The 15,541-nt window shown below is 53.7% G+C and overlaps 3 protein-coding genes and 1 long non-coding RNA gene across 8 annotated transcripts; 2 read left to right on the forward strand and 2 right to left on the reverse strand.

Moving 5' to 3' along the window:
* Window positions 1-1,013: 1,013 nt before the first annotated feature.
* gje1a (gap junction protein epsilon 1a) lies at window positions 1,014-4,197 on the reverse strand. Its single transcript, XM_061271082.1, has 4 exons — window positions 3,979-4,197; window positions 2,973-3,155; window positions 2,708-2,905; window positions 1,014-2,475 (listed from the first exon to the last, which is right to left on the reverse strand). The coding sequence occupies exons 1-4, from the start codon at window positions 4,006-4,008 to the stop codon at window positions 2,278-2,280; spliced, it is 609 nt and encodes a 202-aa protein (XP_061127066.1). The 5' UTR covers window positions 4,009-4,197; the 3' UTR covers window positions 1,014-2,277.
* A 664-nt stretch (window positions 4,198-4,861) lies between these two features.
* On the forward strand, window positions 4,862-8,551 carry nmbr (neuromedin B receptor). Of its 5 annotated transcripts, none has more exons than XM_061271070.1 (5): window positions 4,862-5,426; window positions 6,428-6,569; window positions 7,134-7,286; window positions 7,880-8,118; window positions 8,225-8,551. In XM_061271070.1, the coding sequence occupies exons 1-5, from the start codon at window positions 5,035-5,037 to the stop codon at window positions 8,373-8,375; spliced, it is 1,077 nt and encodes a 358-aa protein (XP_061127054.1). In that variant the 5' UTR covers window positions 4,862-5,034; the 3' UTR covers window positions 8,376-8,551. The 5 variants fall into 5 exon arrangements, with proteins under 5 accessions (XP_061127054.1, XP_061127058.1, XP_061127055.1 ...); XM_061271074.1 differs by having other exon boundaries at window positions 4,873-5,426; window positions 7,071-7,286; window positions 8,047-8,118; XM_061271071.1 differs by having other exon boundaries at window positions 4,876-5,426; window positions 7,071-7,286; window positions 7,991-8,118.
* Window positions 8,552-10,608: 2,057 nt separating this feature from the next.
* On the reverse strand, window positions 10,609-12,496 carry LOC133146955 (uncharacterized). Its single transcript, XR_009711455.1, has 3 exons — window positions 12,355-12,496; window positions 11,688-12,102; window positions 10,609-11,616 (listed from the first exon to the last, which is right to left on the reverse strand). It is a non-coding gene; the product is annotated as an uncharacterized LOC133146955 (long non-coding RNA).
* txlnba (taxilin beta a) lies at window positions 11,128-15,367 on the forward strand. The gene is made up of 10 exons (XM_061271066.1): window positions 11,128-11,251; window positions 11,322-11,373; window positions 11,999-12,084; window positions 12,157-12,285; window positions 12,361-12,555; window positions 12,626-12,745; window positions 13,028-13,102; window positions 13,843-13,935; window positions 14,054-14,149; window positions 14,234-15,367. The coding sequence occupies exons 1-10, from the start codon at window positions 11,138-11,140 to the stop codon at window positions 15,131-15,133; spliced, it is 1,860 nt and encodes a 619-aa protein (XP_061127050.1). The 5' UTR covers window positions 11,128-11,137; the 3' UTR covers window positions 15,134-15,367.
* The last annotated feature ends 174 nt before the right edge of the window (window positions 15,368-15,541 follow it).

Consider the following 15,541-nt stretch of genomic DNA (forward strand, 5'->3'; position numbering starts at 1 on the left):
AGGGCGCATTACCGCCATCTACTGTGTTGGAGTGTGGACCACAGGCGCATCAGTTTTGTTCATCAGAACTTTACCTGTTTGTATTCTTCCCACCAAATGAGACATCTAGAAAGAATGTTGTATTCGTTTGGTGCGGTTCCTCTTCAGACATTTTGTACATTTTGCAAGTCAAGTATACACATCCACGCTTGTGCTCCAATTGGACATGCAGCAATGACCAGGGCAGAGCGGCACACAGAGCACAGACCCGGCCGGAACTGAAGGAAAACATACGAGTGTTACGCGCTGCGTTTCTGCTCTTTGAAAGAGCGTTTGCGTTTAGCCACAGATGAGCTCAGATGCGTTGCCACTGTCAGTCAGCACCAACATGTCCGGACCTCTGCATCCGCTTGAGGCTACCTGACCGGCATTACACGATGTGCAATAACTATGATTTACTTCCTGTACTTACTTACCTATTTCATGTTTATATAAATAGCCATATAGTATATATTGTAAATAAGATGATTTCACTTTTATTCATTACGGTCCCTTTATACTTCCTGTTTATTTGGGGGGGATTTCTTTTGTCTACATTCTCACTGCACTGGAAAAGGAGAAGCTCTCCAATCTCGTTGTACAATTGCATTGTAAAATGACAACAAAGGGCATTCTATTCTATTCTAATCTATTCTTAAATGCAACTAATGTCCCGACTCTGTTGCAGCCAATGAAATAGCGCCACCTGTCGTCATAGCTCCGAATAAATCTCGGAACCGCTCATAAAAACAGCTCCTTTCAAATTGTTTGGAACGAATGCAACCACTGCGTAGTATACGTACTAAAATGTTCTATGAATATAGATTTTTGCTATGGTAACTATTGGTAGGGAGTCTACTTTGTATTCCCCAAATATGTCCCTACCAGCCCGATCTATGGTGCACACGGTCCTTCAGGACATGAATAAGCATCAATGGTGAAGTGAAGCACTTATTACAATCAAACAAGTGACAAAGACCAAAAGAAGTCCAATATGAAAAATTCGGATTTATTTGAAATGTATGAATCAGTCACTCATTCCACACGTCTATAGATGATTCACAATGAACTGAAATAAATTAGGAACATATTGAAGCTGCTGGCCTAACAGCCAGCTACATGAGCAAGTTGAAGCTATTTGCCGTTAAGCACGTCAAAGGTATCAGTTGCGTTAGCACCTCGATGGTATCGACTCAGTCGCTGAGGTAGTAGTCGCCGCGTTTGGCTGACTGGATCATGCGACGCGAGGCCATCTCCTCGGTAGAGTGTCGGCTGATGAGCGGCTAGCGATCGATGCCCCGAGCAGGGGATGGTGTGGGTGAAGCCAGAAGGAAGATGTACGTATAGCAGCCGGCCGCCAGCGACACAAACGTGCGCGCGCAAAACGACCGCAAGGAATCGCTACTAGCTTAGCGCCAGACGGGTTCGAGTCAGGGTTTTTGGGAACCCGCGACTCATCATCACGGATTGGGATCGTTTCAACCCGAAGCGTTTCGCTTTAAATGCGAGTTTGCTTGGAGCGCCGCAGAGTGAATGAACAATGTCACAATGTGGCGCTTTGGCTGAGCAGCAAGCAAATCCTACCAGCATCCGCTTACATGCGCAAAGAAACAACAGCGGCGCCTTTGAGAGCATACAAAGTGATCGATTCGCTTTTGTCTGCTGATGCGAGTTTGTACCTGAGATGAAAGACAGATGAAACCTTCACAACCAAAAGTTGGATGGATGTCTGATGAAGGAGATAAAAGTCAAGCGTTGACATTGACAAGAAGTAAATGTGCGCCAAAGGGTCGCAAACACTCAATGTTGTTCAATGGAATACATAAGCTCAGACGAGTCCGCGATTCCACTTCAACTGAATCTTTTCCCACAGATACGACCAGTCAATTGTGATTTGAACGTACACAACGTTCGGGACAAAAACTATCTGAAAGTACACAAAGCCTTTCTGTCAAACTTGAAATACTTGAAAGTCATCACAGTCCTTTTGGGGGGGGGGGGGGGTCCCGATCTACAAGTGTCTTTCTGTCGATGTGGGAAAGGTCGCGATGGGCTGGAGACGGCCACCCACTCGCACGCACACACAGGTACCTGTGGTCCGGAGCCAAGAAGCTTCTCGAGGGATGAGCGGGCGTCCCGTCGTCAAAGTACACCACGCGTTCCTTTTGTCCTCCCGCTTGTCCCGTGGGGTGAGCGCCCTCGGGCAAAGACGGACTATTTCTCACTTGCCCGACCCGAGAGAAGCGACGGCGGTTGGTGTCAGTGGTTGTTGAGATAGCCCAGTCGTCTGCAGAGGATCTCAAAGATCTCGGCCACGCACAGGAGGATGGTGATGACGGTGAAGGTGTACATGGCGCTCAAGAAGATGGTTTTCTCAAAGTGTTCAGGCACCATGCACTTGGTCACGTTGAAGGTCTTCTCCAAGGCACTGGCATCGCACATGTAGAGCGGGTGGACCTGAGGCACACACACAAAGGATGCCGCTCGGGTTGGATTTTGCCGCGAGCCTCGCCACCCTCCGATGCTCAAGGCCTGGCAATTTGAGACAAAAGCGCCGCCGCTTTGCACAGAAGAACTCAGCGCCCATTCCACGTCCGTCGTCGGCCATCCGGGTCACGGCGATCCACTGAGGTTTACGACCTGGGTGACTGAAAGCGGCGTAAACACTCACTGTGGCGCTTTTTCACACCTGGAAGCCAAAGAGATGACTCTGAAGCCAGAAGGCGATGACCTCCAAAATGATGCGCAAGAGAACGGAGATGATGTAGAAGACGGTGTAGACGGGTCGCTCAAGGATCTCCTCCTGGTCGATGTTCTTGCAGGCGGCGTAGAGGTGGAACACGGCCCCCGGAACCAACACCGTGACCAGCTGCAAAGCCCAGAACACCTGCCAGGCGGTCGCATTGTCATTTCTATCCAGCAGATTTGCGCCCACGTCAGCCCGTCTTCGGTACCTGCGGCGTTATGGGTCTGAACTGGTTGTAGCAGTAGAGGTTGAGTTCCCTGCGATCCGGGTCACAGCTGAAGTGCAGTGCTTCATTTCCGTACACGGCGAAGCCCAGAACTCCCAGGAAGAACATCCGCACCGAGCCGAAGAACAAGGTGTGGAACTGGCCGATCACCGTCGGAGGCCTGAGCTGGAAGGCACAAGCGCAGGCGTCGACAGACTGACGGACGAACGGACGAGAAGAGCGGACAGACGGGGGTGCCCGGCCGGACGCGGGAATGTTTCTTTGGTTGGCCCTCAGCTGAAAGCTTTTCAGCGTGCCACACAGAGCCTCCTCCCTCCATCAAACAACCTCCTCCTGAGCCCGGTTTCACTGTTTTGCTTTGGGTCTGCCCTCGCACCCCCCCCCCCCCCCCCTTCCACCTTAAGTCTCACTCCACGGCCGGCCTCCCCCTTACAGATGTCGTCGGTGTGACTTACGCAGCCCTCGTAGAAGTTCTTGATGTAGTTTAAGGACATGTTTGGGCCGTTGGTCTGCGTCCGGGGCACTTGTGGCCAGGCAGCGGGCGCACAACCGCCCTCTGCCTGCCCGTCCCCATGCAAAGCCCGTGTCAATGCATATTTGGGGGCCTTTTATCTGCATCAATTGACTCGCTCAGTGGACACAGTAGGGTCAACAATGGCCCCGCGGGCTCGCTGCTCCCTGCATTCTAATCCCCACAGGACTCTGTCAGCGAAAAACTCAACCTCCAACGCTCACCACAAACATGCGACAAAGACACAACGCGGGCCTCTTTGGGCCCGGGCAACGTCTTCCCGGGGCTCCCCGGGCCAGCTGGCCGGCCACCCGTCCGTTCGTCCTGCCCTCGCACGCAACACACGTCAACGCTCAAATTGGCGCCATCCAGTCGAGCTCGAGGCTGGCGCCCCTGACGAGGCGACGCGACGCGACGCGACCGGCTGGCGGAACGGTGAGAGGAAAACACAAAAGTCAGAAAGTGACGACAACACACCCTGCACTGCAAATACTTCTGGAAGAGCATTGACGAAGCCGCCAAACAACGAGGTCCCGCCGAAGCAAAGCAACACTACGTTTAGCGGCAAAGAAAAGTCAAGTCCACACACCAACCGTAATCCTGGCGGCGTGTTGTTCATCCCCCCCTCTTTTTTCCACTCGCAGGTCCCAAACGCATGCCGGTCCGGGGCGCCGTGGAGCGCGGGGTCAAGTTGAGGCGCCACGTCCGGCCCACTTCCCGCCGGCCCTTTCACAATCGCGCGGAGAGCCGCTCGCTGCAGGTGGCCCCGACCGAGCCGCCCCCCCTCTGCCAAAGGACGGACGGGCGCGTCCCTGCACAAACGAGCCCCGCTACAAGTCACGCCGACCTTGGCGGAGCGGGCCCGGTCTCCCGTTTCAAGCTCTTATTGTGGCGCTCCGAAACTGCGGCTTCCTGCGCGTGTTGCCCCAGCTCCGGCGATTGACAAAGCCTTTTGGTGCGGTCATGTGACCCCGGTCGGTAATGGACAAAAACTCTGGAAAAGGAAGCTGTGTTGTTGGGCGCGTTTGGGACTCAGGGATGGGAATACGAACCAGGGACGCTCTGCTGCGTCTTACAAATCAAATGAAAGGTTCGGCACGGGGCAGAAAGGAAATAGAATTCTATTCACTCTTGCACTGCATGGGAAAAATAAAAAATCCAATTTGGTTCCACCGGATTGGCTTAATCTGAACATGTGCATCCGCCGATCCTGTGTGTAATTGTCTTTCTATTTTAACTTGACTGTGACGAGGTTCGCAATGAATCGACTAAATGGGATGAGCAGGGGTTATAGCTGAAGTAGGCGCGCAAAAAGACGCCGTCGAGCAGAGAACGGAAAATCTGCGAATTAAGCACGCTTCCTTCTCTCGCTCTGGTGTGCGCACGCACGCGCGCGCGCCACAGGCATAAAAGGAACCTTCGTCGGGACGCGCCTACCAGTTGCGCGTTCTTCTCATTCAGCACGAGTCTGAACCAAGTTCCTGCGCACTTTTACGCGCGCATCTTTACGCACCTGCACTTGATCCAGTCGCGATGGCCGACGAGTTTCTGTCCCAGTTGGAAGCCGGGAACTCGAGCGATGACGGCGCCGGGGGAGAGGTGTCCTCGGACGGCGCATATGCGGCCGTACGCGGCGTCATGACCTCGGCGTACACGCTGATCGTGCTGGTGGGCGTGCTGGGCAACGTGACGCTGGTGAAGATCTTCGTGAGCACCAGCGCCATGAGAAGCGTGCCCAACATCTTCATCAGCAGCCTGGCGGCGGGAGACCTGCTGCTGCTCGTCACCTGCGTGCCAGTCGACGCCCTCCGCTTCTTCTCCGAGGAGTGGATCCTCGGCGAAGTCGCCTGCAAGCTCCTGCCCGCCGTGCAGCTCACCTCGGTCGGCGTGTCCGTCTTCACGCTCACTGCGCTCAGCGCCGACAGGTAAGTGCGTGCGGGTGGGTCGGGCTCTCGTCGATCACTTGTCCTCATCAGCTCAGGAGCCTCATCATCATCTCCTTGACTTTCATCATCTGCACCGTCATTTCATGAAAATGAAAGAGACCATCGACATGTATTGTTTATTCGGACAAACATGAGCTAACACAAACAGGCACAAACAGACATGAACACACACACAGACACGACAGCAACTAAAGGGGTCTACTAAAGGCCGCGTCAGTCATTGTTATGCGGTTTGAGCCAACTTAAAAGTGTGCGCACTGCCGCTCTTTTGAAGACGTCTTGGCAAAGTTTGGCAAAACTACCCGCGTTTCCTCATTCTGCAAAGCGCTGCGGTGGCAGATACGTCTGCTCTACACTGATAATGCGTTCAAGGAAGGAAAGCGGCGATCGTCTTCTCCGTGTCCTCATCGGGCCGTCGCAATCATCTTGTTGCCGTTGACGCGCCGGTAATTGCGCTGCGTCGAGTGTCAATGGCGCGCTCTCCCCGAAGAAAGGGCGACCTTCGGCGCAAGATGAGATGTTATTTCCTGACGACCACGTGATCCCATCCCTCCGGCGGAAATGCCGACGACGCGTGCGCCCGACACACACGCCCGGAATTAAGCTCCTAATGGGGCAAACGCTGACGCCCTCCTCCGGGCGAGCGAGCGGGAGGGGGAACAACCAGAGAGCGAGCAGAAAAAGGGGTGACGAAGACCACGAGTGACAGATGGAACGACGGGAGCACCATCACCTCAGGCGGCGAAGCGTGTGACAAATACGTCGTCAGCGTGCACCTACGCGAAACGTCGGAGTGAAAGTGACATGAACTTGAAAAGCCAACGACATACTTACACGCTTGAGTGCAGCGGCAGCATTATTATTATTTTCTTAAGGAGGGTGTGAAAAATGTGAGACACGCAAGGCAAGCTAGCGTACTGACGCACCGGCGTCGCTTTGGGCGCACCGGCGACCGACCCCGGCGCACGTGTGCGTGGCAGGTACAAGGCCATCGTGAAGCCCATGGACATCCAGGCGTCTGGCGCCGTTTTGCGGACCTGCGCCAAAGCCGCCGCCATCTGGCTGCTGTCCGTCCTGCTCGCCGTACCCGAGGCCATCTTTTCCCAGGTGGTATCCATGCAGGTAAGGCGTGGTGTGGTGTGGCGCCCGTGCTAATGCCGCCGTGACGGGAGCCGAGGTGCATTTGATGTCGTTTGGGTTCTGCAATGGGAATTTGCTCTTTGCTCCGTTTGCTGTCGCTCGCTTCCTTTTGTGCCCGTCTTTGGCTGGTTCAAATTTTTGAGCTGCTGGACGCTGACGAAAAAAAACCGGGCACGCCGGAGCAGAACGGGGTAAGACTTGAAAGGAGTTGCTCTTTTTTTCCTCACTCGATCGGCGACCCGCTCAGTGCCGGACGGTCTCTTACCTTCGTCCCGCCCTTCTGTCGCCTCCGTTGTCTTCCTCAATCCCTCCACGCTTTCTGTCATCGGAGGAACTCCAATCAGTTTGAGATTTCCAATGAAGCGATGAGCAGAGAAGGCGGCCAGCGACGGGAAAAGTCAAGCAGGAGCAATAGCTGCGACCAAAACGCAACACGCAAGTCATGTCAGACACTTTGCAGTTGTTCTTTGTGCGCTCTCTCAGGGTCAGAGGGGCCCCGAGAATGCCAGCTTCCTCAACTGCGTGCCGTACCCTCTGTCTGAGCAGACGCATCCCAAGGTCCACGCCGTCATGCTCTTCCTGGTCTACTTCCTGTTCCCGCTGAGCATCATTTCCGTGTACTACTACCATATTGCGCGCACGCTGGTGCGCAGCGCGCGGGACATGCCGGGGGAGGTCAGCGAGCACACCAAGAAACAGGTCAGACTCCGATCACTCCCCCGTGTGCGTGCGTGCGTGCGTGTGCATGAGATGCTGCGTCCTCATCCCCCGCACAGAAGGGAGGCGTCGTCGCCGCTGCCGCCGCCGCCCTCACAGTAGCGACACTCGCAGCTCTCCTCTGGCGCCTCGGACTCGCGCCTAAAAGCAAAGGCACACGTACAAGTCGATGCCGTCGGCCCCGTGTTGGCGACAATGACGAGGAGCGGTGTACGTAGTGCCAGCCACTTGAGGAATATTGATGATGGGGCGACCTTTTGCAGGCAGGCGTCTCATCTTTTTATTCCTTCAACTCAAATGTCATCTTGGGAGGTGGCAAGTGGAGAGCACCTAGTCCACTCAATCACAGTAGGACACCTGCACAGACATGTCAAACGTACATGAGGCAAAACAAGCCAAGCCTGAAACAGTGGCAGTAAGAAAAATCAATCCAAAGAGGTCAATTAGTGGCCAAACGGCGGCGGCGACGTGACGCTTGCTCGTCGTCTCTACTCACGCTAACAACGAGCTGAAACCGGCAGCTGACGCCACGCTCGCTCGCTCGCTCCCCCCCCCCCCCCCCCCCCCCCCGGCAGATGGAGACGAGGAAGCGGCTGGCAAAGATCGTACTGGTCTTTGTGGGCTTGTTTGCGCTGTGCTGGCTCCCCAACCACGTGCTCTACCTGTACCGCTCCTTCCGCTACCAGCAGATGGACCTGTCGCTAGCGCACCTGGTGCTAACGCTGCTAGCTCGCATCCTCAGCTTCTCGTCATCCTGCGTCAACCCCTTCGCACTCTACCTGCTGAGCGACAGCTTCCGACGACACTTCAACAGGTTTGGCCCGCTTGAAGAAAAAACAGCACAAAATCAAACTATTGAAACGCTCAAAGAAGAAGAATTTGCCGCCCTCTGACGCGATGTGCGATTTTGTGTGTGTCAGTCAGCTGCGCTGCGGGGGCGGGGCAGGGGGCGGCGCAGTGGTGCGGCCCGACCGTCAGGCCAGCTACCTGTACAGCACGTCCCACGTCCGTCTGACCTCCGTCAAAAAGGCCGCGCCCACCGTCGTCATCGGCAGCAGGCAGGAAGCGTGACCGGCGAGCGGGATGAGGTCACGTGACGCTCGGACCGACCAGCGCATCGACGAAGAAGCGCTCAAATGGGATGAATTGCCTCGTCGGTTCCGCTTGATGGCGGTGACCGCACTCCCCCGGTCTTTGGCTGCTGATATCACTGTGTCGTCTCAGTCCTAATAAAAGAGCACAAAGTCCGTAGGAATGAATGTGTGAGCATGTGCTCAAATAAGCCATATTCAATGCAACCTCCGTCCGTCCGTCCGTCCGTCTGCGCAGAAGAAATTTAAGAGACGACGCCCGCCACTGGTGCGCTGGAGGCAGAGAACGCAACTTTGATTTGCTCCGGGTGAGGCTGACCTTGTTATCTGTGGCAAGCCAGAAAACAGAAAACAAAGCAGATACTTGCATACTCACAAGCACAAAGAAGCTTTCTTGGAGTGAATGCGTTTTGCTGGGACAAGCTACACATCAGAGTCAGAGTCAGCTTTATTGTCAATTCCGCCAATTGACACACAAAGAAATCGGAATTACGCCAATTGACACACAAAGAAATCGGAATTACGTTTCCTCCATCCCACGGTGACGAGACACAGTACACGAGTAACATACAAGTAAACAACGGGGGAGAGAGTTCAGGACCCCAACAGCCTGGAGATCACAAACTTCGCCAGAGGCGAGCAGTGCTTGCATCCCACCACAGAGTCCCGGCACCATTCGTCACGGATGTAGACGCGCATTCCACCTCCTCGCGATGTCCACCCTCGTACAACGGCCCGGTCCGCCCGATAGCACGCTAGCCGCTCCAGAAGCACAGCAGTTACGTGTGCTCGTGTTTGGTTAGTGCAGTCCTTCTCAAAGAGTGGGGCGCGCCCCCCTGGAGAGGAGGGGGTGCGGTGCGGTACCAAGTAGGGTGCGTGTGACACCTGGGAATATGCTTTTCTTTTGGTTGCACGAGATTAAAGGGTAATTAGACATCCACTGCAGTAGGTGAGAGTGGCGGTAAGAGTAAGACGAGTGAGTATTCGCTCTACGGATCATACGCACAGAGCAGGCGATGAAAAAGCAGTGGGACATGGACAAATGTTTACGGCGGAGAGAGACGGAGATAAGAGAATTGAGAGTCACGCGAACGCGAAGAGCAGGAAATATAACGAAGCGTACGTAGCGCTAGGCGCCAGCGATGGGAGACGAGGAAAGACCGGTGTGGTTACTGTGCCTTACAATGTTGGCAGCGGACAGTATGAAGCCAAATAAATGAAGGCGGCACTTAATGTCATTGCACCCCAATCACGCTGAGAAGACGCTTGAGGTTTTTCAGCGAAAACGGGCTGAATATTGCCAACAATCATCGCACTTAGTGAATGCTATACTTCAGTCAATCAGCAAGCACTGTAAGCATCAGCGTACCAAATTGCTCAAAAACACACCATTTTTGTTTTGTAGGTTATAATGTTTTGTCTATTGTGATCCTGAGGTGCTGATGACTTTGAATTGAATATTATTTATTGCTGTTATTTAATTTAATATTATGAATGTTTATTCATATTTTGTTGTATTTTCGTCAGCATAAAATGGCAGTTGGTCAAGAATGTTTAGGGTTTAAATAATTATAATTTATCTTTTAAAATCAGGCAAAGTGATGCACATTGAATCTGTTCTGTTACAGACTAAAAAACAATGTTATTAATAAAGTTATTCTTTATTGTAAGTTGATCTTTTTTATTTATTTTTTGTTTTCTTTAATGCTAATAACATGGGGGGTGGGGGGGGGGGGCGCGAAACCTTTTCTTCTCCCTGGGGGCATTACAGAAAATGATTGAGAAGCACTGCAAGTAACAACACTTACCTGAGCCTTCCCCATCACGTGTCCTCCTTCCCCCAAGTGAGCATCGTAACTAAATGCTTCCACCAAGTGGCCACCACGAGAGATGCAACAATTCCGCACTTCTCGGTGCTATGACGTGACGACATGAAATCGTCAACATAGTGAACGAAAATAGAAAACTTTTTTTTTTTTTTTTTTTTTTTAAACCTTTCACCTCAGGCTAACGCTTGCGAGGCCAGAAAGTGGGCGGGGCCGATCAGATTATTTTCAGCGGTTCAGCTGTCGCCTTCATTTTCCTCTTCGTCTACATGGCTCAGCGTCCTTCGCTTCTCTCACCTGGTAAGCTTTCGTGTTGTTGTTGTTTTTTTTTATATATGAAACTTATCTCACACACACTTCTTCAACAAATGCCGTCCAGAAAATAACTTCAGTTTGTACAAGTGAGTTTACTTACTTTACGGGTAGCACAGAAAATAACTTTATACGCGAACCTGACTCTGATTATCATCGATTACTGTTACAATGACATAGCTCGGGCTCGTGACAACCTTCGGCGAGATGTAATTCTGAGGTGGCAAAAAAAACACATCCTGCAGAGAGATGAGAGACGACCGGCTGGCCATTTCTTTAGAGACGCTTGTGTTCTGAACTGCTCCGAATTTGCATTGGATAACTGTGAAAGGCTTTTGGGGAAATACTTTTTGTGGAATAGCTCAGATTTGCTGTCAAGCGGCCCTGCAAAAGTTGACATGAAAGCTCCTGGTCAAGAGAGTCGGCTGGCGTGTGTCGTACTTATTGTGGTGGCCAAACAGCTGCAGCTGTCATGTTTCATCGTGCCGAGCACCGACAGATTTCCTAATTTAGCTTGGCTCTTGTCGGCTACTGTCGCCACCTCGCTGGTGCGCGGGCCACGCGCACGTGACTCCATTGCTATTTCCTCCTCAGCGCTCCCGTGATGTCGGTGAAAGCCACCGAGGTGTTAGCGCCTCGCCCGCGAGACGGGGAAGCGGCCGACCCCATGGAGGAGTTCGGCAGGAGACTGAACGAGATTGTCAGCGCCAAGGCTCAGGTTAGCCCTTGTGATGTTAGCGTCAAGCGTGATGGCCTCACAGTGGTCAAAGTGGCGTGTCATGGGACAGTTTCAGATGGAGGCGGACGCGCACCGTGACATCACGACCGGCGTCCAGTCAGGTGCCACCGCGTGGACGTCGTCGGCGTGACTTGCCGTTTGCAGCGGCGGGCGGCTCTCATTTCTCCGCACGTTATCGTCGCTAACGACCGGCATCTCTGTTGTCCTCGACTGGCGCGGGGTTGCGCTTTGGTCTCGATCTCCTGTTGCGCTCTTCTGCTGCCGCGCGCGACGGTTCCTCCTCCACGTCCGAGACAGCATCTGCGGCGGATGGCTCATCCGGCTAACAAACGCAGGTCTACGTCCTGTGTCGAGCCAGATAGAATCAGCTCGGTTACTCTGCTCAATGGGCTTCCTGAGCAACTCGCCAACTCACAGCTCTCGTTGCCAGCGCCTACTTGTCTGGACGCCGTTGTGAACGGAGATCCGCGGCATCTTGGCTCTCAGGAATTTCCATACAGACTCCTGTGGTCATTTTCCTGCCAAAATAGGACACACACACACACACACACACACACACACACACACACGAGCATACACGCAGCCGCTACTACCACCAAGTCCATTGACAAGCTCGGACAACAACTCGTTCGTGCATGTCGGGAGGAATGAGAGTCACCGCTAAGCTGCTCCAAAGGCGCTGGTCCTTTCTCAATGTCGCCGTTGTCCCGACGGTTGTGCTTGTAGAGGTTGCTTGTGTTGCAGACAGTCTGAGCGCTTTGTCATCTTCTGAGGAAAAACTTGACCATTTGATGAGGAAACACGCCGAGCTGGTGAGACGTCTTTGGCTGCTGAAAAACGTGCACTGTCAACTAACGCTTGCGTGCGTGCGTGCGTGCGTGCAGCTGCTGCGTGAGAGTGGCGAGCAGAGGGTGGTTCAAGGTCTACGTGACAACATTTGCATCCTGCAGGCAGAGCGAAGCCAATTGGAAACTTTGTGCAGAGATGTCCAAGACCACTACTTCTCACTGCGGGTACGCGCAGACACGCATGCAACGCACACACGTACCGCGCCGCTGTAACGTCAGCGTCCTCATGCTCACCCAAAGGACGAAGCCCTGCGCCGCTGTCGTGAGGACGAGGAGAAGCGATCGGAGATGGCTGCTCACTTCCAGACGTCACTTACAGAAATCCAAGCGCAGATCCAGCAGCACAGCGCCAGAAATGAAAAACTGTGCGAGGACAACGCCAAGCTGAGCCAAAAAATGAACTCGCTGCTGGAACAGTGTCAGCGCAGAGAGGAGGTCAAACACAGAGAGAAAAGCGTCAACAATGCCACCATGCCCCAACTCATGATTCCGTGTGTGCGCTCAGAGTTTAGAGAAGATCAACCACCACCGCGACCTCCAACAGCAACTGACTTCGGCCAAGCTGGATCAGGCCAACGCACTGCTGGCGGACGCGCAGGAGAAACACCAACGCGAGAAAGAATACGTGAGTGGTCTCGGCGTTTTTGGAGTCAACGCCGTGCCGTGCCGTGCCGTGCCGTGCCGTGCCGCGCCGTTCCTTCCCTTCCTTCCTTCCTTCCTTCCTTCCTTCCTTCCTTCCTTCCTTCCTTCCTTCCTTCCTTCCTTCCTTCCTTCCTTCCTTCCTTCCTTCCTTCCTTCCTTCCTTCCTTCCTTCCTTCCTTCCTTCCTTCCTTCCTTCCTTCCTTCCTTCCTTCCTTCCTTCCTTCCTTCCGTGTCTGCGAGTTTGTGCCGTGTCGCTACGCCGCAGCTGCTGGCCGAAGCGGTGGACAAAACCCGGAAGTGCTTCGCCATGAAGGAGGAGGAACTGAGCACGAAGAAGAAGGTAAATAAGACGGTCACGCGTTTGCTCTCTTTCGCCAGCTGCTGCGCGAGGCGGCTGAGTGGAAGCTGCAGACGCACACGATACGCCAACACGCCGCCGGCATGCACGCGCAGGTGAATGACGCAAGCGGAGGACACGCCCACCACAGCTTTCGGGACTGCACCGGGCCGGGACAATCTAAATCCCAATCAAATTCGAACCCTGGTCATCCACCAGTACATAAAACGGCCGAGTGGACTTCCCCATCCTAATCATAGCGCAAGATTTACAGACGGCTCGGATAAGGCGGAACAGCGGTCGTCGAGTGCCGCCGCAAGGTGAAGCAGATGGAAAAGAAAAGAGGAGGCTGCGAACGTGGTGGCTCACGTGACGTGGCCCTTCAAAATAAGAGCGAGAGCAGCAAGCGAGCGGCACATGACACCAGAACTCAGCTGCTGACTCAAACGTTGACGTTAAAACGGGTTCGGTGCGAGCACAACAAACGTGAATACACTTCCCCAACCGACCCCCTCCCCAAAGCGCTCCGAATACGCCGGAAATTGGCCAGTGGGGGGGACAGACATTGCGCATGCACCTTCTCCTGCCACTGCCATGGACAAAGCATACGTACTAATTAGCGTCAATTGTAGCGTTGTGTATTTTTTATTCACTCCTCAAATATTGAGTGCAGTCAAATGTCTGTGTGCGCGCGCGTGGGTCAAAGACCTCGATGACCTCTCGACAATCTTGTCGCCCTGTAGTTGGCGCTCTACTCCAAAAGGTTTGATGAGTTCCAGACCACATTATCCAAGAGCAATGAAGTCTACGCTCGCTTCAAGCACGAGATGGAAAAGGTGCCTACGTTGCGTGTTTGTCCTAGTCTCTTGTCGAAAGCCAAAGCGTGGCGGGCCCTGAGGCATTATCGGGGGTCCCGTGACACATTGACCTCGCGCTCTTCTGCCTGTCCATAAGATGTCGGAGAAGATGAAGAAGTTGGAGGAGGAGTCAAACGTTTGGAAGTCGAGGTTTGAGAATTGCAACAAAGCTTTGACGGACTTGTTGGAGGAGGTGAGTCACGCGAGCGCATGGACGCGTGAGCTTGTCGCCCTCTCACTCTGCCGCCGCCGCCGCCGCCGTCTTCCGGTCCCGCAGAGGAGCGAGAAAGGCAAAGACTACGAGGTTTTCCTGGCGACCATCCACAAGCTGGAGAAGTTGTGTCGAGCTCTTCAAGACGAGAGGATACTTCTGTACGCTAAAATCAAAGACGTCCGCCGGGACGATGCAGAGACGGCGTCCTCGCGGGAAATCCACGACAATGTCTGCCCGGCCGAGGCCGAGCCGGCGTCCGCGCGGGAAAACCACGACAATGACGACCGCGAGTGCCGCGCCGTGGAGACAGAGGAGATGCGGCGGCTGAGAGCCGAGCAAGTCAAACTGCAAGAGTTTGCGGAGTCCTTGAAGGTGTCTAACGGCACCGAGCGGGAACAGGAAGTGGACCCCCTGGACGACCTGGATGTCGAGCTGGTCCCGTTTGGACATTTTGACAAAAGCCAGCCTCCGCCAGAGCAAAACTGCCAATGGCAACCAGAAGCAGGAGTTAGACCAAAAGAGCAAGCACAAGCAGAAATGACACCCCAACCTGACGTTCCACTGAAAGTAAATCAAGAAACAGAACCAGAAGTGAAACCAGAAGCAATAGTAAAACCAGAGCGAGGCGTAAAAGCAGAACTAGAAGATGCGACGGAAGTGTATCAAGAAATAAAACCAGAGGTGAAAGCGGAACCAGACGTTCAACTGGAAGTAAATCAAGAAACAGAGCCACAAGTGATACCGGAGCAGCAGTCAACTTCAGAAGCTGAATCAAAAGCAAAAATGAAGCCAGGACCTGACACTTCAGAGGTCATGACTGAGGTCAAAATGTTGCCCTTGACATGCGACCTCCAGCATGTAGGAGCAGAGGCCCCGCCTGCCCAGGAGACCGCGCCGCACGCACTGGGACGCCCAAAGAAGGAGACAAAGAAGAACAAGAAAAAGAGAAACAGGAACCTTTGAGAAGCTTTGAGTCTGGCTGTGAGAGCGAGCGAGCGAGCGAGAGAAAGCGCGAGAGACGAGCGCGCGCGAGACGCTGCAACGTGTCCAATTGTCCGTTAGAGAGCACTGTTGCACAAAAGGAGACACCACCGCCGGGAGAAGCCAAGGCCGTTCTTTCTTGGTGTCACTTTCAAACGTAAGCTCGTCGTGAGAAGCAACAAAACGTCATCGCAATAAAATCTTTACTTTCTTTGACTTTTCCCTCGGCGCAGAGAGATTGTTTAACTTTGGGCATGAAGCACGGGACACGCTGGCCTGGAATGGTCGCCAGCCAATCAGTGTCACATGGAGACTAGCAGCAAATTGGTCGCCGGCCAACGTCAGTTTGATTATGGACAAACGGCGGACTGGGCGTAAGCCTGGCCCCGT

This window comes from Syngnathus typhle, linkage group LG22 (assembly GCF_033458585.1).
Source record: "Syngnathus typhle isolate RoL2023-S1 ecotype Sweden linkage group LG22, RoL_Styp_1.0, whole genome shotgun sequence".
Taxonomy (NCBI): Eukaryota; Metazoa; Chordata; class Actinopteri; order Syngnathiformes; family Syngnathidae; genus Syngnathus; species Syngnathus typhle.

Excerpts from the sequence above, each read along its gene's own strand:
- gje1a (XM_061271082.1), bottom strand. The coding sequence starts at position 4,008 with ATGCTCTTCCAGAAGTATTTGCAGTGCAGG. Across the intron at positions 3,156-3,978 it reads AGAAGTATTTGCAGTGCAGG|CTCAGGCCTCCGACGGTGAT; the intron begins GTGTGTTGTCGT and ends TGTGCCTTCCAG. Across the intron at positions 2,476-2,707 it reads GTCATCTCTTTGGCTTCCAG|GTCCACCCGCTCTACATGTG; the intron begins GTGTGAAAAAGC and ends TGTGTGCCTCAG.
- nmbr (XM_061271069.1), top strand. The coding sequence starts at position 5,035 with ATGGCCGACGAGTTTCTGTCCCAGTTGGAAGCCGGGAACTCGAGCGAT. Across the intron at positions 6,570-7,070 it reads CCCAGGTGGTATCCATGCAG|GGTCAGAGGGGCCCCGAGAA; the intron begins GTAAGGCGTGGT and ends GCGCTCTCTCAG. Across the intron at positions 7,287-7,879 it reads GCGAGCACACCAAGAAACAG|ATGGAGACGAGGAAGCGGCT; the intron begins GTCAGACTCCGA and ends CCCCCCCGGCAG.
- txlnba (XM_061271066.1), top strand. The coding sequence starts at position 11,138 with ATGTCGGTGAAAGCCACCGAGGTGTTAGCGCCTCGCCCGCGAGACGGG. Across the intron at positions 12,746-13,027 it reads ACCAACGCGAGAAAGAATAC|CTGCTGGCCGAAGCGGTGGA; the intron begins GTGAGTGGTCTC and ends GCTACGCCGCAG. Across the intron at positions 14,150-14,233 it reads TGACGGACTTGTTGGAGGAG|AGGAGCGAGAAAGGCAAAGA; the intron begins GTGAGTCACGCG and ends CCGGTCCCGCAG.